At 40.2% G+C, this 26,183-nt stretch overlaps 1 protein-coding gene across 5 annotated transcripts in view; it reads right to left on the bottom strand.

The window, feature by feature from the left end:
- Positions 1-12: 12 nt before the first annotated feature.
- Positions 13-26,183, bottom strand: part of GAS2 (growth arrest specific 2) — a 131,313-nt gene continuing 105,142 nt past the window's right edge. For all 5 annotated transcript variants that reach the window (XM_045484796.1, XM_045484793.1, XM_045484795.1 and 2 more), the window contains exon 8: positions 13-1,220. In XM_045484796.1, the coding sequence (XP_045340752.1) occupies positions 1,002-1,220 (219 nt within the window). In that variant the 3' untranslated portion in view covers positions 13-1,001. The remainder of the gene's footprint in view (positions 1,221-26,183) is intronic.

The following is a 26,183-nucleotide window of genomic DNA, read 5'->3' as shown; positions in this document are numbered from 1 at the left end:
GAAGCACTAATATAGAGCCATAATTTTTTTTTAATTTATCTTTTTAATTCTTGAATCAGTAGGACAATAGTTTGCTGTTTATGGGTACACAACAGCCCTGTCCTAGGTATACAAGGGTATACATACGTCTGTAACATCAGCTACAGTGAATTTACTTTACTAGACAGCATAGCAAAGTAGGATTAACTAAAGGTATATTTTCATAAGAAAATGCTTTAAAATAACATGAAGTCAATGAACATTGGACTGTACAATTTATTCTGTCAAAATATAAACGTATGTCAGCTTATGTGTGTGAAATACACTAAGTCGGTCTCAACACAGCCATGTGCTTAGGAATGTGTGAAACACTTCATAAGCAATTCTCTAAGGGGTGTACTGAAAACTTCCAAAAGTACCCCAGATATTTGGTCATAGATAAGGAATAAACTTTAAGGCAATCTTCCAAGTGAATGTAAACTTTTCTGAAGTGGCCTTTCTGGTAAAGTGTTACGGTTATGAACACTCTACTTATTTGTAGTGCTGTTGAATATTTTTAGTAGCACGTTATCACACTAATTGTCACTTTTTAAAAATTAGCTTAAAAATCCTGCAATTATAAAAATGTCTGGGGTGCTTTTACTTTGTAGACATAAAGCAGGCACTTTCTGTTGACTTATCTATAAATCCTAAGTATTTTCTTCTAATAGTTTTTATCTCTAGCTAGAATTGTACTTCTAGTACTGTGTACTAAATCCTGTGTTCACATATCAAGAAATAATAATTTGCCTACAATCTTTCTAGTTTAAATCTGAGCCTAGAATTTCTTTTAATTGGTCATGTTCTACAGAAGCATCAAAATAAATAGTGCTACTCTTTGAACATTTTTCAATAATAATGACATTTTTCTGGCTGTTACGCCTTTTTCCAAAGTAATTGTCAGAGCATGTGAACTAAACTAACTACACTGGCGAAATGGGTACAGGCCATTAGGAGAGTCCCCTTGTAGTGACCAACTAGTTTTACTTAATCTCCTTCTTAGCCTTATAATTGGCAGAGACGACCAGGTAATTATCTGGATTCATGTCCTTAAGAGTTGGAGATTTGCTCTGGATGGGGGATGTTTTGCCATCCACACGGGAGATCTGCAGCATCCGGCAGGGGTCGTGTTTCAACAAATACCCTGCAAAAGTTTCCCATCCTCCTCCCACACGGACCATGACATGTTTGTTGTGCAGCATCTGAAATGAAAGAAGAGCAAAAGGATTAAATTCTGAGAATTCTTACAGTATCTTAAACCAACTTTCATTTTTAGCACTGTTACTGTTTTCTGTCTTGTTTTTTTATGCCCCATTGTTTTCCTACTTGGTGCACAGTGCCTGAGTTAGCATACAGTATATGAAAGAAGCTTTGTTTTTCCCATGCAAGTGGATCATGGGTACACATCCCCAGGACCCAGCTTTGCCCTGCTATGGGAATCCGGGTTTATGTATAATCCCTTGTTTGGTTGGATGTGTATAGAGGCTTCTGTCTGACATCTGATGTTCCATTACAGCCTCATCACTTCCCCCATTTTCTGCCCACTGTCTCAGATAAGTGCTTCATTCTTCCCACCAAGTTATTCCCCTCTGAACGAGGACTCAAAAGACCATGGAAATGTCTCTCTTGAAAATAATTGTTAATAATCACACAAATGCTCAATGCGAAATGGAAAGGAAATGCACTCAGAAAAACTGAAGTCTTCTCCAGTCACTGAGCCCTTCAAGGCAAGATGTTGTTGAATGGCCAAACATTTATATTTTCCTTTACTCTTATTCTTTCTAATTACTTTAGAATACATCTTAAAAAAAAAAAAAAACTTACCTTCAGGCCTATGTCACATCTAGATTTCCAGGTAACAGGCTACATATTGAAAAAGTGAAGAATGTATGGTTCTTTTTATCAATAAAAACATGTCAGAGCTGTAGACGTCTGGCATGAAGAGCCAAAGACGTTTATCTTGGCTTTTTTCAAATATCAGAAAATGTAAGATAAAGGGGAGATGTTGCTCCATAATCAGAGATCCTGCTGACTCTGTTCCATGCCCGTGATGTTAAGAATACATACTGGCAGTGTAGTCTTGGGAAGGACAGATAGTTGGGTGAGGAGATTTGGGGAATCACTTACATTGCAGAGCCTGTAAACTCTATTTGAATTCCTCTTGCTGTGTCAGTTTGAGATCTGGAGTTTTTTTGACTCCCATCAAGTGAAAGATGACATATACTTACTGCTTTCATTCACCTGTTGAGAATCTGATGGAAATTCTGGACTCTCTTTTCAGATGTCTGTATCCACAAAATTTTGCATGTGTGTTTAGGGGGTTCACAGACTCCCAGAAATCCACCCGTGGACTCCAGCTAAGAAATCCTGATTCATGTGGTTGACATGAAGCAGTTTCAAATATTGTGGAAAGTAACAAAAATTTCTAACATCCATAGAAACCATAAGACTCATAAGAAAATGAAGTTAAATGTAACTCGACTGGTTATTCTCATTTAGAGAATTGGAATTATAATTAAGAATAGAATTAGAATAGAAAGGACCTTCAGAAACATCTAGCTAGAAGTTTTAAACCTATTTTAGCATCAGAATCTATTCATTAAAACCTCAATGGGAATCCCTGTAACATAAAGCAGACAAAAGGAGTCAGGATTCAGCTGTAACCATTTTGCCTTCCCCGGTCCTGCCAGTGGTACCGTGTTCTTGTTTTTCTGATGAAGATCGTGAGGCCCAGATCTTTGGTGTGACTTGCTTAGACTAGAATCTGGATTTCCTGACTCCAGTCTAATACTTGTCCCCCCAACAGTTCTTTGTAAAGCAAAATCCATCAAGGCTTTTATAATTTGACTGACCTAGTTCCATTCCCACAAACTCCTGTGTGTGCCTCTACTGCCTGCTTCCAAAACTTGGAGTTGCTGGGACAAAAATTACAAAGGCGGGCATCAAAACAGTACTCTGACCCTTTCTCCCACTCTTCTAGAGAACAGCTTGGCATATTGTTGAAGTTCTGGCATACCCCGCCCCCCAGCCCTACAAATTACATTTAAGAGTTTTCCTCTAAACATCCTTGGTATGAATGCCTGGCAGAATGCCCACATTCACTTGACTGTGAGCTGACTATTTCAACCAGAAAGAGCTACCAGTCAGTATAGTTTTTAAACAATTAGCTAACGCTGGAAAACAGTGAAAGAAATGTTTTTCCGCCTGGCATATAAGGTCATTTAGGTACAAACCTTTCTCGCAGATTCTTTAATAAATCCACGCATGCGTAGTGGATCCAACATGAAGCAGAGTTATACTGAATGTGACTAACATAGGGATTAAATTTCTGCCCACCCCCTCCCTCATATCATTTCAATAACTAATCAGCAAGCTGTAATTCTCCAAGAAGGCCAGTGGTCAAACTGAACAACAGTTTCAGGCATGGGGTTAAGATTTCATGGCCATAAGCATTTACATCCTTGATTATAGAGATTTAAATCCCATGCCTTACCTTAGTTTGTGCTAAGTCTCAAGAAAAAAAAAAAAAAAAGGAAAGAAAACACCCATCCCCATCTCCATAAACCAAACCCCTACTGTTTAACCTAAAAGCAAATTAACCTGCTATAAACCAACTACTCTCAGCTCCTCCCTCTCTCCCCACCCAGTGCTTGCCCTACAAAACCCCAGCCTTGGTTGAAGTGTATAATCTTCCTTCAGAATCAGGGCAGAGCCACTGAGCTTCTGGAAGAACTCTTTTCATCTCAGGAATGGGTGACATTAGGTCAGTTGCAGTCAATTGATCCTTTTGCTTTTTGGTTTTGGTCAGCGGCATTTCCTGTTCCTCCTAATATTATCAAACGTGCCACTCATCTCTGTCCTCATCATTCTATGGATGGCATCTAGCATGTCATCAGACATGGTTTTCTCTCTCAGCACCTCCACCGGCTTATTTACTCCAGCCTATATTTACCCTTTTCTCCACTTTCCTCATCACAGAAAGAAGTCCCTCTGTCCAAAGTCAACTCCTCCCCATGTATCCTAATTCCCGTTACCACTATGCAGAAGCTCCTATCAGACATCACATCACTCACCTCTCTCTCCAGCTTATTGTATAATGGTCCTTATCCCCAAGCCTCTCCCACTCTCGTACAGAGCAAAACTCTGCTCCTTCCATCCCAGGCTACTTTGTTCTCCTATCTTTGCCTTACCTCTGAGCTTTCTGGTAAGTTTACACGTGATGTCTTCATTTCCAACTTCCTAGTCACTGTCTGACCCACTACACGTTGCTTCTGCCCCCACCTCTTAACTGACTGCACAGTGAAGAGAATCATGGCTTCCGGGATTGTTGAATCCAATGGATGGTCCTTAATCCTTATCTGTCTTGATCTTATCAGATACTGAGGTATCTGATAGTATTGACCATTCCTTCCAGGAAACTCCCTACTCCTTTATTCTCTGTGACAAGACTCTTTACTGGACCTCCTGTTACCTCTCTCGTACTTTCTCTGCCTCTTTTCAGGGTTCTGTTTTCTTCTGCCTACTTTTAAGCTTTGCTGCGTGCAGAGGATCTCACTGCCTCTAGCCTTGGGGGAGTCTGATCCATTTAGTAAATCCATTCCCACCAAAGGGACTTCCATAAATGCCTGTTTGATTGTCTTCTGCCTAAATGCCTTCACTAGCTCCCTCTCTCCTATAGGCTAATATTCAATTCCCTTTGTTTGCATACATTATTCACCAAGACCACTCCTGTCAGCCTCACCTGTCCTTCCCTGAGCTCTGGGACTCGTGAATTATTTTAGTTCTATGTTCCCAGACAACACAGCCTTTCTTCCATGCTTTTGCATATTTGCCTCTAAATGTGGAGTGTCTTTTCTTTCTTGCCCTCCCTACTTACCTGGACCGCAAACATCAATTCAAACGTCACCTCCACCTGAAAAATTTCCAACAATCATCCACCTTACCAGATAAGTGAATGCTTCCTTGCTGTATGCTGTTTAGATGACACATGATTTTAATTGTTTTAGTCTACTTTAATTGCTAATTTACCTGTGTGCTTCTTTTAATAACATGCGAGCTCTCCAAAAAGAGTGATGATGTGCTTCTCATTTTTTTTAATCTCCCATATGTAAGCTCAGAACAGTATCAATATTGTGATATTAATACTCTTTTTCATATATACTTCCACAGGCTCTACTTAACTTTGCCTAACTGATGATGTCATTTTCAGCATTACTCCATTTTACAGATGGCAACACTGATGCTCTGAGAAGTGCTGCTCTTAAACCACCTGGGCAAGATCACAGCACAAATCTGGGACAAGACCCATTTTCCCATTCTGCCACACCCACTGACTCCGTTAAGCTCTTCAATGTGGATTTTCATACCTGCTTAGTTACTTACAAGTGAAATTTAGCACAAACAAGGAATTATCAGTGTCAGAGTTGGTAACAAGCAGCTTAAGTAAATCAAATGCTCACATAAAATGATTTATGGGGCTATGTTCTAATAAACCCTATATAAACACAAATTTAATTTCAGAAGATTATACTGTAGTGGCCCTAATTACTTTAGAAATAAACATGTGTCAAGTGCAGGTAATAGGATAGAATACACTTATAGCCAGGCATCTGTCGGCATAAGTAGGACTAGACTTTGATTCTCTGTTCGGTTACAGCTCCTTTACTTATGATGCTTCACAATGTTGAACAATTTTGTGTTCTCCGTTCCAAAAGATAACTCCTCTTGACTGGTAGCATCACAAGTGAACTGAGTATTTAATAGTGGTTATCCATGCTGCTGTTTGTGGCCTTTCTTCTCAAGCAAAGAAAAAGAATTGCTACAAATCTCCAATACTATATGCTGCAAAGCCGTATGTTGCCCCATCAGGCCTATTCTGGCTCTTCCTAGTTTTTACAACCTGCCTCATTCCTCACGGTGCCTTTGATCCTACCAAAAGTGAAGAAGGTGAAGAAGATTCATCACCAACGTAGCACAACTTAGCAACATCTCTCAATGCTGAAGGCGGGGGTGGGGAGACCCCAAAACAGTAACAAAAATCTGTCTCAACATTTCTCCCAGTGGCCTTCATGAAGTTTAAGCAGATCTGGACTGTTGCAGATACTGTAAATATTTTATTTATTTATTTTTTTTTAATTTTTTTTTTAATGTTTGTTTATTTGTGAGAGGGTGGGGGAGGGGCAGAGAAAGAGGGAGACACAGAATCCAAAGCAAGCTCCAGGCTTCGAGCTCTGACCTGTCAGCACAGAGCCCAATGTAGGGCTCAAACTCACAAAATGAGATCATGACCTGAGCCGAAGTCAGACCCTTAACTGACTGAGCCACCCAGGTGCCCTGAATATTTTCTTTTTTGATGTCTGTGAGTGACATACATTCCTTGCCCAAGAAAAGAGCCAGAATGCCTCAAAGGTATGTTTTTGTTTTTGTTTTTGTTTTTGTTTTTAATAATTTGGTAATGGGAGAAAACATTTCCATTCGTGTCAAGGGCATTTTGCTTTATGCCTTTTCCCATCATAATGCTTAATTATGTGCTGTTTTCTAACGAGCCCTCTTCCTACGTGCCAGCAAAAGGGAACTTTTTCTCCTTAGATGACACAGTCATAATAGTAGAGCACCCACTGTGTGCCAGGTAATCTACAGATATGCCTTGTTAAAATAAGAAAGATAAAAAGAAACACTGAGGTCACTGGCAATGCTCTCATTTCACAGGCAGGCAGAGTCACCCAGGAGGCTCCCCAGGGCCACACTAGAAATCACTTCTTTATTCCCCATCTAGTACACAGCCTGACAATTGAAGAGCTATACTCCTCCCCAAACTATTACTCTAAAAATGAATCCTATATTTAAAGATGGGTGAATCACTTAATATATTGACCCAGCAATGGTTCGTGACATGTCAGGTAAGTCCTCGCTTTGTTTTTTCGGATGCAATGCACATTTTGTTAGGTTACAATATGGAGCCTAAAGCCTGCTTTCTAGCACCACCTTTCAATCTTACTTTCCTAACACTGTAGGGAAAAAAATTATAACCAAAAAGTTCTGTGGTTCATCCACATACCAATTCAAAGGAAAAAAATGGGTTGAGAGGAAACACATTAATTCTCCCATATTAAGTTAGATCACAATGGAAAAATTTAAAGTTGTAGGAACGATTAATCAACCGCTCCCTACAAACGCTGTGATCACTGCGGTGTAAGGGGTCCAGTGCTCTGGCTCTTATGATGTAATAGGATTTCAGAAAGGAGATTTTCTTTTCCCTAATCTTATAGCTTGGAGAGACATTCTGGAATCACATCATGTATAGGTCTTAAGGAGCTTAAAGCAAGAAAAGTATGTTTTTTTTCTTCCTGCGGACACTAGTCTTTCGAAACAGAAATACATCAACTCACGTTTTGCGGATAAGGCACAGCTGATTATCTATGTAAATCACAGAAAATCATACGTTTGACTAAATGAAAAAGAAATGGCCATGTAACAGAGCCAGAAAATAATATGGATTTATTGGTGATGCATTTGTTGTCAAGATGGCCAAGCTATCTATAGCTATATTATATAAATCATAAACAAAAATAAACAAGAGCAGGACATGTCTTTTAATAAACATAATTTAAAGTTAAATGCTTCTGGGGCGCCTGGGTGGCTCAATCGGTTGAGCGTCTGACTTCAGCTTAGGTCATGATCTCACCATCCATAAGTTCGAGCCCCGCGTCAGGCTCTGTGCTGACAGCTCAGAGTCTGGAGCCTGCTTCGGATTCTGTGTCTCCCTCTCTCTCTGCCTTCCCCCTGCTCATGCTCTGTCTCTCTCTGTCCCAAAAATAAGTTTAAAACACATTTAAAAATTTTAAATAAATAAATAAAGGTAAATGTTTCATATTCATATTTGGTAGCTTGATTTCATCAATTCCCCGGCACAGATCTGCGTGAATGTTCACATCTGTCCTAAATCATAATTCCTATGAAAAGTTTCAGGCGTCTCCACCTTCTCAGCAAAACACTGACAAATCTCTTTCATTCAGATTTGAATCTTGTCTTTGTGACCTTGAGAACTGGAGGAGAGGAATATATGTCATATTCTCTGTATACCAAGGTCATCAGCCCCTGAGGATGTGAAAGCTTCCCAGCAGGATGCCCTCTCTCACACTTCACCAATCTAGCCTTTACTTCAGGGCCAGAGTGGCCATTCCAAAGGGAAAATCTGATCATGCTACGGCCTTGCTTAAGAACCTGTGCATGGGTCTCCATTGTCTGTAGTGTTTCTCAGCCATTTTTAGCTCCAGCTCACCTGAAGATTATGACTCATTCTCATGAGCACAAGAAGTCTGTGGCAAAGATTCTGAAAGAGCAGTGGTGTGAATGCAGGTGTGTGTGTGTACAGGTGTGTGGGACCAGGGCAGAATCTGCATCTTGAGGGTGGGCAGAAGCATACATAATTGGAAGAAACAATTTGTCAACAATTCTGATACCCCCTGTCCTACCTCTGCCCCTCCCCATCCCGCTATGAGAACAACTAGCCTGACACACAAAGCACTTCATGGTTCAGCTACTGTTCCTTCCCCACCTTCTTTCTCATTCCGCCTTAAAGACCACATACCGTTGTGTAGGTTGTGCATTGCACAATGATGCAGCTACTGTGTGGCCCTACTTGTCTGTGCCCATACCTACACTCCAAATTGCGTAACCCGCAAAATTTCTGGACTCCTTGGAATCCCCTAAAGATTTCATGCCTTTCTACATCCACATTCACCAGGTGAATTAAAGTGAGTCCCTTCCTATGGCCATTCAATAAATATGTGTTGAGTGCCCGGCAAGGTTATTCCTTACTAAATTCATGCCCTGAGGGCTGAGTACAGTGCCAACAACACAATGGGCACTCAATAAATGTTCGTTTAATGAATGTATAAGCAATGTTAATGCCTACTAATGCCCCACCCAGGCATCACTGACTTTATGGAATATTTTTGCACTCTCCAACCTTTAGATTACTTCTTTTGGACCTTGAGATTTTCCTTCACAAACTTCAAGCATAGAACCTGTCATATTTTGTTGCCTATTTTCTTGTCCATATTTCTCTAATTCCCTGTGACCTCTCTAAAAGGTCACATCCTATTCAGCTTTGTACACCGGACAACAATTGTAGTGTGTGATATGTAGAACACATTACTTATTTACAGAAAAGAAAAAAAGGAAAGGATGAAAATGATTGGTCTTTATGAGGGAGAGTCTGAAAAACACCAGGATGTGAATGATAATCCACCTTAACCACTGCTTAGAGAATTCCTTTGAGAGAAAGATACATTTTGGGTCAAAGACCCAAAGTAACAGGGATCATACAGGAGAGAGGGAGGGTGAATTGAGAATCAGAGCAATGGAAGGAGAGAGAGAAAGGAGAAGGGGAATGGAGGAGAGAAGAAGAAAATCTCCCAAATGATTCCGAAATCAAGTATACCATTGTCTTCATTATCGCCCTTCACAAGTTCTCATTACATTTGGAATGCATGTTTTAGAAATATCACTCACTATAGTAACAAATTACTCACTACAAATTGCAGCCCCTCCTTTTTCTCTATTCACGCTTAAGTGTTAAAATGCTTGGGTCTCTCAGCATAACTCTAGCTCTCATTCAGCCCTTCCCCACGTAACTGACCACAATGGCTCCTATTTCTGCCCAATCTGTTAACTGCTCTTCTCCACCACAGCCATCCCTTTAAGAGACAACCATCTCTGACACTGACTGCCTAGAGGAGTAAGCCACCTAAATTCAAATCAGTTCAGCCTCCTGGGATATCATATGTTTCCTAATACCTCCTTGTCAACCCCGTTCACTGTGTGTTTTTACAAGCCATCATAACTTGAGTGAAAATATTGTGTTTAGAACGCAGTCATCTGCTCTCCAGAGAAAGAGTGTTAAATTAATTTATAGGACAACAGACTCTGTCATCAACTGGTATTATCCTGAAATGGCATATGCTCAAAATTGGGCGACTGGGAATTCAGCTGGCTGCCTAAGGTACATGGACACATGGAGGAGAAAAGTGGCAGGTGTTCAGTCGCTAGTCCGCCATGTTGAAAGCCTGCTACCTGCATCTTCAAGGTAAGTGATAAGGTCACCTGGTAATAGGGCGAGTGAGACTCTGTTTACCACAGATGCCCTACGTAGACTTCTTTGTCAAAGGTTGGGGATTCATCTCAACCTCTCTAGCTATTTGAAATTATAAATGGTTAAATACTCCTCAAATAGACAAGCTTCTGGAATTACCACTTTGTTGTTCACAACACATTTTTCATAGGTGTTATCTCACTTCTATCTTCCTAATAATCTTTTATGCCTTTTTCTTAGATTAAGCTTCAGAGAGATGTGGTCACCACCAACTATATGTATAACTCTAAGATATTATTTAATCTCTCTGTGCCTCCCTTGCTCATCTGTAGAATGTTTCTAATATAGAGTTTTTTGGATAAATACATGTTAGCATGTAGCAACATCGCCTGGCACATGATATTCAATAGTAGCCTGCCATTGCTTTTGTTATTAAAATTATTATTAAAATAATAAAAATGTTATTGCAATGATGATGGTGAGCTTCTTACAGGCTTCATTTCAGTTAATGCCTGCAACAGCTCTAAGTGGTTTGCATTACTATCCACACCTACAGATGAGAAAATGGCAGTTCCAGAAAGGTTAAGTACATCTCCCAAAGTCACCTAGCTAGGAGTTGACAAATTGGAGTTTAGATTGGAACCTGAGTCTCTTTGACCGCAAAGATAATACACATTACCACTTAACTATATGCCCTAAAGGGGCTTTGCCAGGGGTCATAACTGTCTGGCTTCTTATCTAGACTATTTCCATGGACAACACTTCTTTTTTCTAAGAATATGTGTTATGGTGTCTCCATTGATGATCATATCGCTCAACTCTAAATGTACCTGGCACCAGAAAAGAGAAGGTGTTTTAAAACGTGGTTAGGAGAATTTATTCGCATTTGAACCTGATGTTTCACCCATACAAAAATGTTGAAATTAGGTACACCAGAGTGCTTGGCTGTTGGTTCCACACTGTAAAAGGAAACTCTATGGGAGAGACCCCTGACAGTCTGCAAAGTACTTTCTCTTAAGTTATTTCATTTTATCACACCCTGCCCAGTTGTTCTGCAGGCTAGTATTACTGTTCCCATTGCACAAATGGAACCTCAGAGAGGTTAGGTAGGTGGCTCACAGACACACAGCAAGAACACAGCCCTAGTCTTTAGAGTCCCAGTTTTGTGATCTGTTGTCTTCAGTAACAAAATCATACATTAAGGAGAATACAATCCTCAAACCTTCATTTGAAGGCTAAACCACTCAGTGACAATGGTGACAAACCATCCTCCAACATGAACGGGGCCTTGAGTCTGGCTATTGGGGTTGGCCAGAAAAAAATTCTTGGCTTGCTTTTGTTGTTTCCCTCTGGGAGAAGGAAAGTGAATAGTTCACTTCCCAGGCTCGTTGTAGACAAATGAGTCTCAGTAGCTTCTTTCTGGAAGCAAACATGAGAAGAGCAGCTTGCAGATGAATGTAACGATCGACTGGCAGAATGTTCCATTTGCATCTGCTTGGAAATATGTGTAGGAGTACTTACTGCCAACTGCCTGTCAGTTCTTATCGACTTGTTATGTAAGGTCTCCATTTTCCCAGATCTGCACCAAATGAAATTAAGAAGGCTTAGCTGCAATCTAATTACCAGTCTACAGCACCATTTCAGACAGGAAAGGCAAAGTTATGATAAATATTTTATGGAACACTCAGCACAATGAAAGCAACGAGGCAAAAATGCTGGTGGTGGAAAGGAAAGAGCTGGCTAGAGGAAGGATTCATAGCTGGTATGTGCCCAACTGAAACTAGACTCCATCCACCCCAAAGACGCAACACCTTCGGCAAGGGGAGCTGGGCTCCAAGGGGCAATGAAAACCCATTCCTTCCACTGATCAAACGGGTTCAAGTCTGTCTGACTCAATCTGAGTTCTCATTCTTTCATCGAAACACTGATACCAAAACCCAACAGCACCAAGACAGCCAAAGACAGCACAGTCTTTTTCGTGACAATGATACACTTCAGTGGTTCCCAACCCGGTGTCCTCCTGGGTCCTGAAAGGCAACAACAGCGTCTGTAATGCGGACACTGGAAAAACTATTACTTTGCTACTGTTTTTAATGGATCTTTAGTATATTGGTAGAAAAATGGAAAACAAAGTATTAATAAATATAGTTAGATCTTTTATATCGACAAAATATTTGAAAACCTGAGTCTCTTTCTTCTCAAAGCCCCATTCAAATGAAAGGCAAGGAATAAAAATGTGCTCAAGTCACAGGACAAAGGGAAATTGAGAGGATATTACAGTAGAGAAGAAAGGCCAACACATTTTTAGAGGATGGAAAACAGAGGGATGAATTGTAACCAACTAAGAGTGGAGAGAGTTGAAACTCAAAGCCTGAAATGACAGCTTGCCCAAGAGAAGCAAGTCAAACCATGCCTTGAAAGTATAGGAAATTCAGGTTTTAGAATCACCAGGTATTTCCATCAGGTGAGGAGAGATGTGCAGCTGAAAAAAGGAGAATTGGTTGAACGCCAGTCTAAGGACTGGTTAGATTTACTGCACCCCACCTCAGATTTGCTATGCCTGTGACAGTATCCCATAGTGTAAATGACTGTGTCATCTCAGCAGGACACTGAAGGTTTATCTTTGCAGAAATTGAATCAGAGATGCTCCAGGCTAGGGAATGTTACAGAACCAAATGGAGAGATGGGTAAATACATGATAAAGCAAAGGCAGCAAAGTGCTCATTATAGAACCCAGACGGTCGTTCTGTGGGTATTCTATGTATGTTTGAAATTTCTCACAATATAATGTTAGAGGAAAACTTCATCCTGAACCCAACTGTTCTCCCCATCTCCATTCCTAAATCCAAATTTCCTCCATCTTACCTGGATTACTGTAATAACCCTCCAACTGCTCCTCCTGCTTCTGCCCTTGCCCCTCAGTACGTTCTCAACAGAGAAACTAGAGGCATCTTGTTAAAACAGAAGTTACTGTATGTTACAACTCCACTCAAAACGCTGTGTGGCTCCCCATTTCACTGGGCGTAAACTGCAGAGTGCTTCCAATGCCGTCTACGTTCCCATGTGATTTGGACTCCTGTTATCTCTCTGACTTCATGTCCTCCCACAGGCTGCTCCCATGCTCTGTCACAGCCTATTGGCCTCCTTGCTATTTCTCAAACACTAGAAGGCCACTTCAGGCATGCTCTTGACTTGGTGTTCCTTCTGTTCAGAAGACATTTTGCCCAGATAACTGCAAAGCTAACCCCTCACCTCCTTCACGCCTTTGACACTGTCTCACCTCTTCAAAGAGGCTTACCCTAACCACCCTTTTAACATTGTAGTCTCTGCTCCTGGCACCCTCAATCTGCCTTATCCTGCCCTACTCTTCCTTCCCCACCCGAGCATGGCACTAATCACTTTCTAGCAAGCTCTATAACTTACATATTTATTATGTTTATTGTCTATAAATTATTATCTATACAATATAAAGATTCCCAATCAAAGTTGCCAGATTTGTGATATAAAAATACAACAAACCCAGTTAAATTTGAGAGTCAGATAAACAACAAACATTCTCTAGGTATACATATGTCCCTTACAATATTTGGAAAATAATATATTAAAAAATATTTGTTGTTTGCCTGATATTAAGTAGATTATCTGTATTTAATCTGGCAACCCTAAACTTCCCCCAACCACACACACACAAGCACTCACAGAGTAACATAAAGGTCTTCGAGGGAGTCAGGGTTCATCTGTGTTTTTCTCTGATATATCTTTAGCTCTTTGAATAGTGCTTATTTCATAATATATGTTCAATAAATATATATGTTCAATCAATATGTGAATGACTATACATTTTCTCATGATGACCCCTAAGAAAATAAGGGAGTAATCCACAAAAGACATGTGATCCAGGAAACAGGGAATCCAACATAAGAGCAAATTAAAATCTCAGACGACACTGTGAGGTCAACGTGGGGCAGGAGAGACATGGAGGAACCAGAAACGAAACCCCTAGCTTAGCCAGTATATCTGCCTATGACACCATTGTGACAGGTTTTACAATTCTCTAAGGGGATCTGGTAAGGGCTCCTTAGTCCTACTTAGGAAAAGAGAAAGGGTTAAGTAAAAAGAAAAGGAAAAGTAATCACAGCACACTACAATATTTACATGATTATTGTTTTGTTTTGTTTTGTTTTGTTTTGAGAGAGAGAGAGAGAGAGAGAGAGCACATGTGAGTGGGGGAGAAGGGCAGAGAGAGAGAAAGAGAGAGAGAGAGAGAGAGAGAGAATCTTAACTAGGCTCAGGTGGAGCCTAACATGGGGCTCAATCTCACGACCCTGGGATCATGACCTGAGCCGAAATCAAGAGTCAGACGTTCAACCGGCTGAGCCACCCAGACACCCCCATGATTGTTATAAAGTAAATACTGAATACTGATTTGACCAATATTGGTATCATCGATGATGCCTGGCAAACAAGAGGAAGGGGAATCCATATGTGTGTGGTGGGGTGAGGGGAAGGCATGCGACTACTAAATCATCATCTTCCTACTCTTGTTTTGCTGGGTTTGTGAGTATTCCATAGAAAAAATGCTGACAGTGTAAAAACTAAGACAGACCAGCATAATTTTATAATTTAGAAACTTGGAGATAAATAAAAGAAGAAACAGCTAGAAAGGGTGAAACGAGTTGCCTCTGGGAGAACTCAGGAGAAAAAACGAGTGGAAAGAGGGGACACGGGAAGGGGCAGGCTTGCAATTTGGGATCATAAATCATACAGCACCATTTTGTTGCCTATATACCTGTATTTCTTTATAAAAATGAAAATCCAATTTAAAATATTCAGTTCTGGTCCTCAAGAAAACAAAAGCAAAAAGAAAAAAAATTCCAAAGCACAGGAAAAAATATATCCTTAAGCATCCAGAAAATTATTTTTTTGCTATGAAAACCTTCTTTGCAAAATAGCTGGCAGGCTCTCATATACGTCCTGATATAAGGATGTAATTTGACCTGAAATCACTGCAAAATGAGTGATTACATTGTTTTCTGAACATTCAGACCTTAGGCACAAACTGGCTACCTGATCTCAAATATGTTTTCGAACATTTTAATAGTCCTTTGTAGTTTACAAAATCCTTTCCAGCATCATTTCATTTTATCCTCTAAAGTCACTGTTCAAATTATTTTCATATCATGCATATCTGGATCTCTCCCAACATCACATAAAATCATCACAATATCCTCAGATAAGACCATGACATGAATTTAGGAGTGCAAAGCTCTGCTATTTGCTTTGTTTTCTTTTAGTTTGTTTTATCCTCTCCTTTCCCATATTTCTGAGTCTTGAACAATTAGAAATCTCAACATTTCTCTTCCAGAAACTTTCATTCCAAGATCATGACTGTTTGTTCTTCCTATTTCTCGCTACACTCTAATAAAATGCCAGACACTTTCCATAGCTTAATCGCTGAATTCTCTATAATCCTGACTCCCAAAATCTTCTCTAAGGCACAGAAATGTTCCTCTTCCTCTAAGTCAGTTTCTTATGCTATTTAAACAGTTCAAGAATATAGAAGAATAATATGAACCAATCCCACTTATCAATATATACATAAAAATTACTTTTGTAGGGGCGCCTGAGTGGCTCAGTTAAGCGTCCAACTTCAGCTCAGGTCACGATCTCATGGTTTGTGAGTTCAAGCCCTGCGTTGGGCCCTCTGCCTACGGCTTGGAGCCCAGAGCCTGCTTCAGATTCTGTCTCCCTTGCTCTCTGCTCCTCCCCCGCTCACGATCTGTCTCTCTCTGTCTCAAAAATAAATGAACAGTAAAATAAAATTTTAAAAAATTACTTTTGTATATGGCATTTATCTTTATTTTTTAAATACAATTTATTGTCAAGTTAGTTGACATACAGTATATACAGTGTGCTCTTGGCTTCGGGGCTAGGTTCCCGTGATTCATCGCTTACGTACAACACCCAGTGCTCATCCCAACAAGCGCCCTCCTCAATTCCCATCACGCATTTCCCCCTCCCCTCGACCCTCCTATCAACCCTCAGTTTGCTCTCTGTATTTAAAAGTCTCTTAAAGAGTCTCTCTGTTTGAAACTGGTTTTTCCCCTTCCCTCCCTCCATGGCCCTCTGTTAAGTTTCTCAAGTTCTACATATGAGTGAAAACATATGACATCTGTCTTTCGCTGACTGACTTATTTCACTCAACATAATACCCTCCATTCCATCCACGTTGTTGCAAATGGCAGGATTTCATCTTTTCTCATTGCCAAGTAGTACATGGCTTAAAAAACAAAACAAAACAACTTTGTCTTTATCTTTCACACAGCCATACTCTTTGCACATCTTTCAAATAGATGGTGCTTTTTCTGATCCAAAAATCTTTCTTTGCTGAATATTCTATTTCTTTCTTTCATTTTCCACAACGAGTAGGTGAAGTTTGGAGGTCACTTCTGATTATCCAATCTCCTTAAATAAGTCCAGAAGAATGAAACAATTCATCACAGACTGTCTACCCATTCCTGCTTCAGGGACAGGTCACATGCTCCCTTGCAAATGAGTCTGTTGTTCCAAGGGGCGACCCAGAGGTCCCAGTAGGGAGGATGGCACAAACTCTTTTGATAAAAGCCACACATAACTAATGCCTTAAAAATTATCACCAGAAACTGCTAGCTCAAATTCACCGTTTTCAAACATGAATTCCTCAAATTTCCACATTGACCTTCTTTGCTTTTAAATTTACTTTCATCTCCAAGAATGTTGGTTCCTTTCATGTGAAAGTTTACACTAAAATTTTCACCAGTTCATCTTCTACTTTTATGTTTCTATAATTTTATATCCCTGTTTTCTCATTTCTGCAATTTTGCTTTTTAAAGTCTTTCGTAAGTGCCCATTATGGGGAAGTGGGTGTGTTATGTACACATAAATAGAGAAATAATTTACATAAGTGTATTCCATCTCATATAAATATATACACATCTATTCCCATTTTCCCATGTATTTATTTCCCTCAACTCTTACTAGAGGGATATCATTTGCCTAATGAGGGCCTGGCTGCCACAATGGAGTAACTATCTTTTTGTTTAGTCCTACTCTAAGAATGTGAATTTTCTCATGACAGAGTTCACAGAACACATCTTCAGCCATGTGGGTCCCTTGGCCACTTCCTTTTCTCTCTTCAACCACCCAATGCATGTGATGTGATGATATGTTCCTGTTTGTACAAACATCTTCATATATTTCAGGAACTTTCCAGCATCTATATATCTCTGCATGTCAACAAGAAACCATGCTTTTTTTGATAGGCACTTTCCTGTGTCCCTTATACTCTAACTTCAATGATAGAGGAGCAACGGTATCTACTCCTCACCGACAAGTAGAATCTATACTTCCTAATACTCTGATTCAAATTCAGCTAAATCTCCAGTGTGCTTGTTTATGTCAGGGCCTTGCATGCAGACTCCATTCCTACTTGCTAACAACAGATGTCACCGGGTTGACAGCCTGAAGCCACTCCCTTATCTGACGTATGGGTCCTCTGCAGGCAAGCTGACAGTAGTGTAACTGGCCCTGATTCTGCTCCTTCCTTCTTTTGTCTTCAGTGTCCTCTTTTGCTGCTTCCGATATCTTTTGAGGCCACCCGAAGCTCTTTCCTGTCCTTTCTGATTCATGCTCCCTAGCGTCTAACAAACTTCTGTGGCAAGATAAAAACGAAAATTTTGAAATTAATATTAAAGTCATATTAGCGGCCTCGAGATTTTAGATCTCCCCTCTCTCCTTTGGCACACGATTAATACAAATCATTTAATGGAGGTGGATACTCATATTTTGCCCATTAGCTTCTAAAGTACTTATTAGAAGCATGACCATCTGATGTCTTGAAGCCTCAGCATGGGGTCTTCCAGCTGAGGTGTACTATCCATCAACACCAAGCTGGCAGGGATCTTGGAAGAGCAACATCGCACCTAAAACCCTCGCCTCTTCCCTCCTTGCCTAGTTCGTTTAGTGAATGCTCCTTCTCCATCTTTTCTAGCCCTTTGCACAGCTGCACAAAACTCCATTACCCAGCCTCTCAGACCTTCACCATCTCAAACCATTCTTCACCTTCGCCATTCTTAAATCTCAAACCTTCCCTTTTGCTTCTGTGTCTCTCCGAAATTGGTAACAGGTCTTCAGGAAGGGGGTTTAATCTCACCTGATCTGTCTTTGCTTTTCATTCAGAGACTATTTGACCTCTGATGGAAGCTATTTCTGTTAGGATGTCGTCTCACCTTTGTTGCAGCCTTGTTGTTGTCTAGGTTCCTATGTTATTTTTACTCCTCCCTTGGGGTACATTTGTAGAGGCAAATTATTTCTGTGTTCTTTGACACTCTGGAGCAAAAACAAGTCTCCTCTGTGTGTACCATGTCTTATCTTAAAGTTCTTTTATTCTAACATAATTTCAATCATCTCCCACATACCTTTCTCAAGCTTGCTCTGGTAAAGGTTTCTAAAGGATGCTATGAACACCTACTGGAAATACCTTCAGCCTAGTCTTTGAGGGGTAAGTGTTCTTGTGAATATTTCTTGGAGAAGTAACCTGAGTCTCAATGAGCACTCTCTTGAGATTTTTCCAGATAAAGAAGGGATAGAAGGACCTCCCAGGTGTCAGGAAAAGCAGTGCAAAGGGACAGAAACGTAAAGCAGCATGATCTGTATATAACACTGAGTAGTTCACAACTCCCATAGCTGAGTGTGAGAGAGATGAGAAAGAGACTGCTAGGAGATACAGCCAGTGAGGTAAAAAGTGACCAAGGGTAAGAGGAACCGGAATCCCTCTCTATGCACATGAGATAACAAAGGTCACTGACAGGTTCTAAGCAAGGGATTGGCATGACAAGATTTTTACTGCAAAACCATTCCTGGGGAAAACACACACACACACACACACACACACACACACACACACACACTTTAATCATTTAATTACACACTCAACCTCAGCCATAATTTCTTGTTTCTCCTGACACTTAGGCTCTCTTTTTACTGCTGCTTTTACTCACATGAGATTAACATGCAAGGCTCACAAAATAGTATTTACTATAGGAATAATACAGGACATAATAGTGGTGGCAACATTAATTTTTCCTGCAGGGAAGCAACCCCTTGTTAAAATGCAGAATTGAGGCAACATAAACCCTTTCATATTGTAGAGGCACTCTGACACTTTAAAGACAGACAAATCACATGACCAGCAAGAAGTCGGTAACCCATTCCGCTTGGGCCAGCAGCTCTTCACAATTACATACTTAAAAAGGGAAGGGGAACAACTAAATCCCCACAGACACATCTCAACATTATTTAACATCTGTTTCAAAACGACTAGCAAGGAACCAAACTGTTTTCGAATCTCAAATACCAGTCAATGAAACAAGTAGCAAAAATTGCAGTTATGGAATCTAGACACTAGATGGCAGCAGCATATAAGCACATGATCATCCCACATTAAAATTTTAGTGCTGCATTGCTTAAATCTATTGGAACAACAGGGTAAACATGTTCTCTCCCAATGTTTCTCACCATTGCCTTTTTTTTTCACTTATTGGGCTTAAAATTATGAAATTGCTTTTTTTCTAATAAATCTACTTTTCACTCTAGAATATTTGTTTCTCTATGTGATAGTAACAAATGTTAGGTGTACATGTGGACATTCCATATACATACACTATATACATATTGTTATATTGTATGTACATAAGTTGCATTTATTGCATATTATTGCATGAGTGATATACGTGCAGTTTATAATAGTGATAGTAGACATGCAAAAATGCCAGTCATTTTCTATTGAGCACTTTATCTCATTTAATACTTTTAACAACCTTGTGGGAAGGTATTAGCTTTCTCCCTTTGCAGTTTAACTGTCAAGGATCAGAGAGGTTGGACAACTTGGCCAGACTCACACAGTGTAATAAGCTATGGAAGTGGGACTCATTTTATATATTTCAGAGAGCTCAAAGTCTGTGAGTTTTTTGAGATGAGGAATCTCATCTTAATTTCTATTCTCTCTCACCAAAGACAGATATGTGCTACAAATATATTCTATAAATTGTAAGAATAGCTTATGCTCATTTGATGGTGTTAAGTAAATATAATTCATGTGGGAAAATGAAAGCAATTACCTTGATGCATTAAAATGCAGATTACTAAGCACGGTCCCTATTTAAACCAGAATTTCTTACAAGAGTAGTTTTCTTTCTTTTTTTAAAACTTAAACTTTAGTTAGTTAACATACAGTGTAATATTGGTTTCAGGGGTAAAATTCAGTGATTCATCACTTACATACAACACCCAGTATTCATCGTAACAAGTGCCCTCCTTAGTACCCATCACCCATCTAGCCTACCTCCCAATCCACCTCCCTCCATCAATCCTTAATTTGTTCGCTGTTGTTAAGAGTCTCATGTGGTTTGTTTCCCTCTCTTCTCTTCCCCCACCTTCCTATATGTTCATCTGTTTTGTTTCTTAAATTCCACATATGAATGAAATCATATAGTATTTGTCTTCCTCTGACTGACCTATTTAGTTTAGCAAAATACATTCTATCTCTATCCACATCATTGCAAATGGCAAGATTTCATTATTTTTGATGGCTGTGTAATATTCCATATATATATATATATATATATATATATATATATATATATATATACCACATCTTTTTTTTTTTTAACGTTTATCTATTTTTGGGACAGAGAGAGACAGAGCATGAACGGGGGAGGGGCAGAGAGAGAGGGAGACACAGAATCAGAAGCAGGCTCCAGGCTCCGAGCCATCAGCCCACAGCCCGATGCGGGGCTCGAACTCACGGACAGTGAGATCGTGACCTGAGCTGAAGTCGGACACTCAACCGACTGAGCCACCCAGGCGCCCCTATACCACATCTTTTTTATCTATTCACCAATCAATGGATATTTGGGCTCTCCCCACAGTTTGGCTATTAGTTGATAGTGCTGCTATAAACATCAGGATGCATGTATCCCTTCAAATCTGAATTTTTGTATCCTTTGGGCAAATACCTAATGTGCAATTGCTGGATCATAGAGTAGTTCTATTTTTAGTTTCTTGAGGAACCTCCATACTGTTCTCCAGAGTGGCTGCACCAGTTTGCATCCACACCAACAGTGCAAGAGAGCTCCCCTTTCTCTACATCCTCAACAACTGTTATTTCTTGTGTTGTTAGTAATTTTAGCCATTCTGACAGGCGTCAGGTGGTATCTCATTGTGGTTTTGATTTGTAATTCTCTGATGATGAGTGATGTTGAACATCTTTTCATGTGTCTATTAGCCATCTAGATGTCTTCTTTGGAAAAGTATCTGTTCATGTCTTCTGCTCATTTCTTAACTGGGTTCTTTTTTTTGGGGGGGTGTTGAGTTTGATAAGTTCTTTATAGATTTTGGATGTTAACCCTTTATCAGATATGACATTTGCAAATATCTTCCCCCATTCCTTAGCTGCCTTTTACTTTTGTTGATTGTTTCCTTTGCTGTGCAGATTTTTATCTTGATGAAGTCTCAATAGTTCATGTTTGCTTTTGTTTCCCTTTCCTTTGGTGACCTATCTAGTAAAAAGTCAAGTCTCTCTGGCCAAGGTCAAAGAGGTTGCTGCCTGTGTTCTCCTCTAGGATTTTGATGGCTTCCTGGGTCACATTTAGATCTTTCACCCACTTTGAATTTATTTTTGTGTATGGTGTAAGAAAGTGGTCCAGTTTCATTCTTCTGCATGTCACTGTCCAGTTTTCCCAACACCATTTGTTGAAGAGAGGGTCTTTTTTCCATCGGATATTCTTCCCTGCTTTGTTGAGGATTAGTTGACCATATAGTTGTCGGGCCGTTTCTGAATTTTCTATTCTGTTCCATTGATCTAGAGACTAGTTTTCTTAAAGGTCCCCAGGTGATCCTAATATTCAGCTATAGTTGAGAATCTGTAGGGCCATGACTATGAGAATAAAGTTTTGAGTAGTTTTAGAAGACTTTTCTCACTTCTTTTCGATAAGCACTCAAAGATAGAATGGAAAATGCCAAAGAGCTATGGAGAAGGCTATTCAATGATGTCTGGCACTAAAGGCGATACAAGTTTGCAGCCTACCAACCCTGAGAACACATTTGTGTTCTATTATGTGATCAATTTTGTGACTTCAGTGAGAAAGGTGGGAATCCATTTTTGTCTGTTTTCATGAACAATATTTCCATGCAAAGCCAATATTCATAGAAATTAGTGTTACATAGTTAGAATCATCGTTGTCCTATATTACTGATGACCTTCTAGCACCTCAGCAAGATGTTCAAGATATATCTAGAGATGTGATTATTATTAATACCAACTCTAAATTACTATTATTGAACACAGATCCTTTCACATAATAGACAAGTGATAACCTACTGCTATATGAGTACACAGAGAAATGGACATACTGTGACTTATTAAGTGATGAGATCTATGGCCAGTCTTCTTGGTTAATCTTCAAAACCCAGTTCAGGGCATTCACAGTAATCTTTACCAGTATTTCTATCCAGCAAATTATTTAAAAAATAATAAAGATTGATGGTGACACCTCAGATAAAATTCTCCTTTTCACATTTTTTTTAAACCAACTGATTTAAATGCAATTGGTTTTCAGAAATGAGATTCTGGCAAGACAATGTGATTGTCTTCACATAACTATGAGACATAATCAGGAATACTTTATGCTATTTTGAGATGGCCGCAGCAACAGTGGGTTTGTTGTTTGGTTGGTTGTTGGTTTGCTTTGCTTTAGTTTTTAACCAACACTTTCATGGAAAATTAAGTCCTTTTGCAGGACTTACCTGAGAGGAGGTCTGCCTTGTTATGTATTGTGCTTCTTTATGTGCAGAATCAACTCACATCATTTCATATAACTCATAGCATAACAGCAATCCCCAGATGTGCTAGCACGTTGACATCTTCCAGAACTATAATGCCAATTCCTCCATAAAAGTAAAATCATCTATGTTGATAGCTTGTTTGTTTTTGTAGTTATGTTCCTATAGACTCCATCCTGAAGAGCGGCACTCGGCACTCGGGAGGCTAACAACCCTTCCAGTGAAAGTGACACATCATCCAGTACTTTGAATGGCGGAAAGCTCAGAGCTAAAACTCCCAAGTTCCGCAGGTACAGTAGCAAAAGTAAAGGTGGAGACACAGCAGCAAACAGTCCCCAGAGAAGCTGGTAATCCATACAAATTGTCAAGGCACAGCTGTGGAGGTGACTGGGGCATTCCCTGATTCCCAAGACATTAGCAAAGTCCTTTAATCAGCACGTACATTGTTCTGCTCTGTATATAATATTGTTCTCGAATATTAAGCAGCTGGTGATTCAGTACCATCTGGCACTTTCTGGTGGTGCACAGACCTGATACAGTGTGAATGTGTCGGGCGTACGGGAAAATAGTTTCCAATGAGGATAATGTGTCAGAATGAGTCAGGGAAGCTAGGTGAGAGTCTAAAAGAAGGTGGAAGATCCACCCACTCAGGATGAAGGGAAACAGAGGAGATGGTAGAGTTCCAAATGCTTTGTGCCACTGACCTTCTTTGTTCATGCAGCCCATGAGGATGTACTTTCTGCGTGCTGTGGGTTTTTTTTTGTTTGTTTGTTTTGCTTTGTTTTTTCCCTCAGCAATGGTGTTGTGAATCACGAACCTATGATACATGGAGTAGGTTGGACTCAGATGACAATACAGCAGTGGCTCACACAGGTCAAACAAGCTGTCCTTGGCATTCAGAATTCATGGAGACGAAGCATTTGGAGTGTGGTAGAGAAACTTTGGAGTTTTCACTACTTTTCCCCCGTTTTGTTCTCTAAGAGTGAGGATGTCTTTGCAATGGAAGCGTGGGCTTTTGCCTGTTATGTCAGGTTTACAGAGCTTTCTGTGGCCGTGCCAGAAGCCGCAAACTGGTCTACAAATGAATCTAACCCATGACCTCAGACCTTACAGAGTCAACAACTAGGTGAGAAAACCAGGTAGAAAGACTATCAAGAGAGAGGTGTCAGAAATGAAGGTTAAAGGTCCTTACATAAGAGTAGAGATCGAAGATAGGCAGAGAATCTAGGCCACTTATGAGAACATGTGTGCAGGACTGGTTTGGTTTCCAAGCCATAGAGGAAGGATATGGACAATGTGGCATGTACCCAGAGAGTATGACCAGGATGGTGAAGAACCCAGAAAACCTTGCGTGTAGTGTAGGAAGAGTTGAATGGACTGCATTGAGCTGCCATTGAGTCTAAACAATTTTTCATATATGCCAGGCACTTTCCGTATGCTCCGGAAAGCAGATATTTCTATATCCATTTTATAGACAAGGAAATAGACAAGACCGGTGTCATGACAGATGACACTATTCGTGTATACATGTATGTTCATGCATGTTCATATATGGCAGGGGAAGTCTCGACTGGGTGGTAAGGAATAGAAACTATCTAACCTAGAGAGTGTCTTACAGATGAGCAATCCAGTGCTTTCCCCTTTTTTTCACAGACGAGTCGGGAGCTCTGAAATGATGTCATGGCTTGCCCAAGCTGGCTTGACCCAGATTGACCGAGTCTTGACTTTGTTGAGCTTTCAAACAGAGGCTACTGTATGCTAGTTACTGGGCCAGGTGCGCTCTTTAGTTCTCCCAACAAATCTGTCACAGATGTCACTGATCCCCTTTGTACAGACGAGAAAATTCATTCTCACAGTACTTGCATGGCTTACTCAAAGTGACATAACAGTACCAGGGATACATTGCGTATATTATTCTAAAATCAACATCCTTTTACATCTCGTGCTGAGAAAGTCTGTCTTCAAACTTCACTCATTAAGAAATAACTTCATTCCATCCTAGTTAATCAAAAACAAAGCTGTTCTACTTAGGACATGAACTGGTTAGTATAAAGAAACAGGGGCACCTAGGTGGCTCAGTTGGTTGAGCGTCCGACTTCAGGTGGGGTCACCATCTTGCAGTCTGTGCGTTTGAGCCCTGTGTCGGGCTCTGTGCTGACAGCTCAGAGCCTGGAGCCTGGAGCCTGGAGCCTGCTTCAGATTCGGTGTCTCCCTCTCTCTCTGCCCCTCCCCTGTTCACGCTGTGTGTGTGTGTGTGTGTGTGTGTGTGTGTGTGTGTGTGTGTCAAAATAATAAACGTTGAAAACATAGTTTAAAAACAAAAAACGGAAACAATTATTATACTAATTTGACCTGAGGCCTAATAATTTGGTAAGCCCATGTGCCCCTGCTATTGGGGGAGATATATAACTGAAATTAGCCTATGAACCCCCATTTCTACAAGCAAAGACCTGGGGATCTAGACATCTCAAGGTAGTAACTACTTTGTTACATTATTTTATAAAATAATTCCCGACGACATTATATTTTATAATATATGACACTGAGTTAAATAGTAAACCTCAGGGACTTTACCCACACATCTTTAATTAAAAGCACAGACCAACAAGTATGATTTCCTTTCCATTAATGCTCCCAGTGAAAATCTATGAATTGTTAAAGGGGTTATGAATCTCTTCCTATAGAAACATGGGCAGTATAAACACACAAGAGGTAATGAGCACTACGCTTTTCTCTCTGAGAGAGAAAAATTACAAAAGAGAAATGATAGATGGTGCTCGCTAGAAATTTTAATTAAACCTGTGAGTGAAAAATTCTGAATCAGGCCAAGTGGCAGCTGCACTCATACGTGACCTGCTGTGATAGCAGAGGCGGGACACACGTCAGGAAATGGATATCCCGTGAGAACAGCCATAATATCCTCGAATTTCATTTAATCTAGCTCTCCATAAGGTCCAGCTCTGAAGGGCCTTCTGGGAGCACCCCCCCCCCCACCCCAGCTCGGTGAATAACTCCGAATACAAAGAAATCTGCTCTCGTTGCTTAGTGACAGCAGAGTGTAGACCACAGCATCTTTCCTGTGCGTGTGCTGTCCCTTGTTTGTCGAGAGACCGTAGACCCTGGCAGTCTGCTGCCTCTGCTGGCTCTGCTGCAGTAATTAAGTAATGAAAAGCCCTCACCATGGAAGATT

This window comes from Leopardus geoffroyi, chromosome D1 (genome assembly GCF_018350155.1).
Source record: "Leopardus geoffroyi isolate Oge1 chromosome D1, O.geoffroyi_Oge1_pat1.0, whole genome shotgun sequence".
In the NCBI taxonomy this organism is placed as follows: domain Eukaryota; kingdom Metazoa; phylum Chordata; class Mammalia; order Carnivora; family Felidae; genus Leopardus; species Leopardus geoffroyi.
Note: the sequence above shows the minus strand (reverse complement) of the source record. Positions and strands in the feature narration are given on the sequence as shown.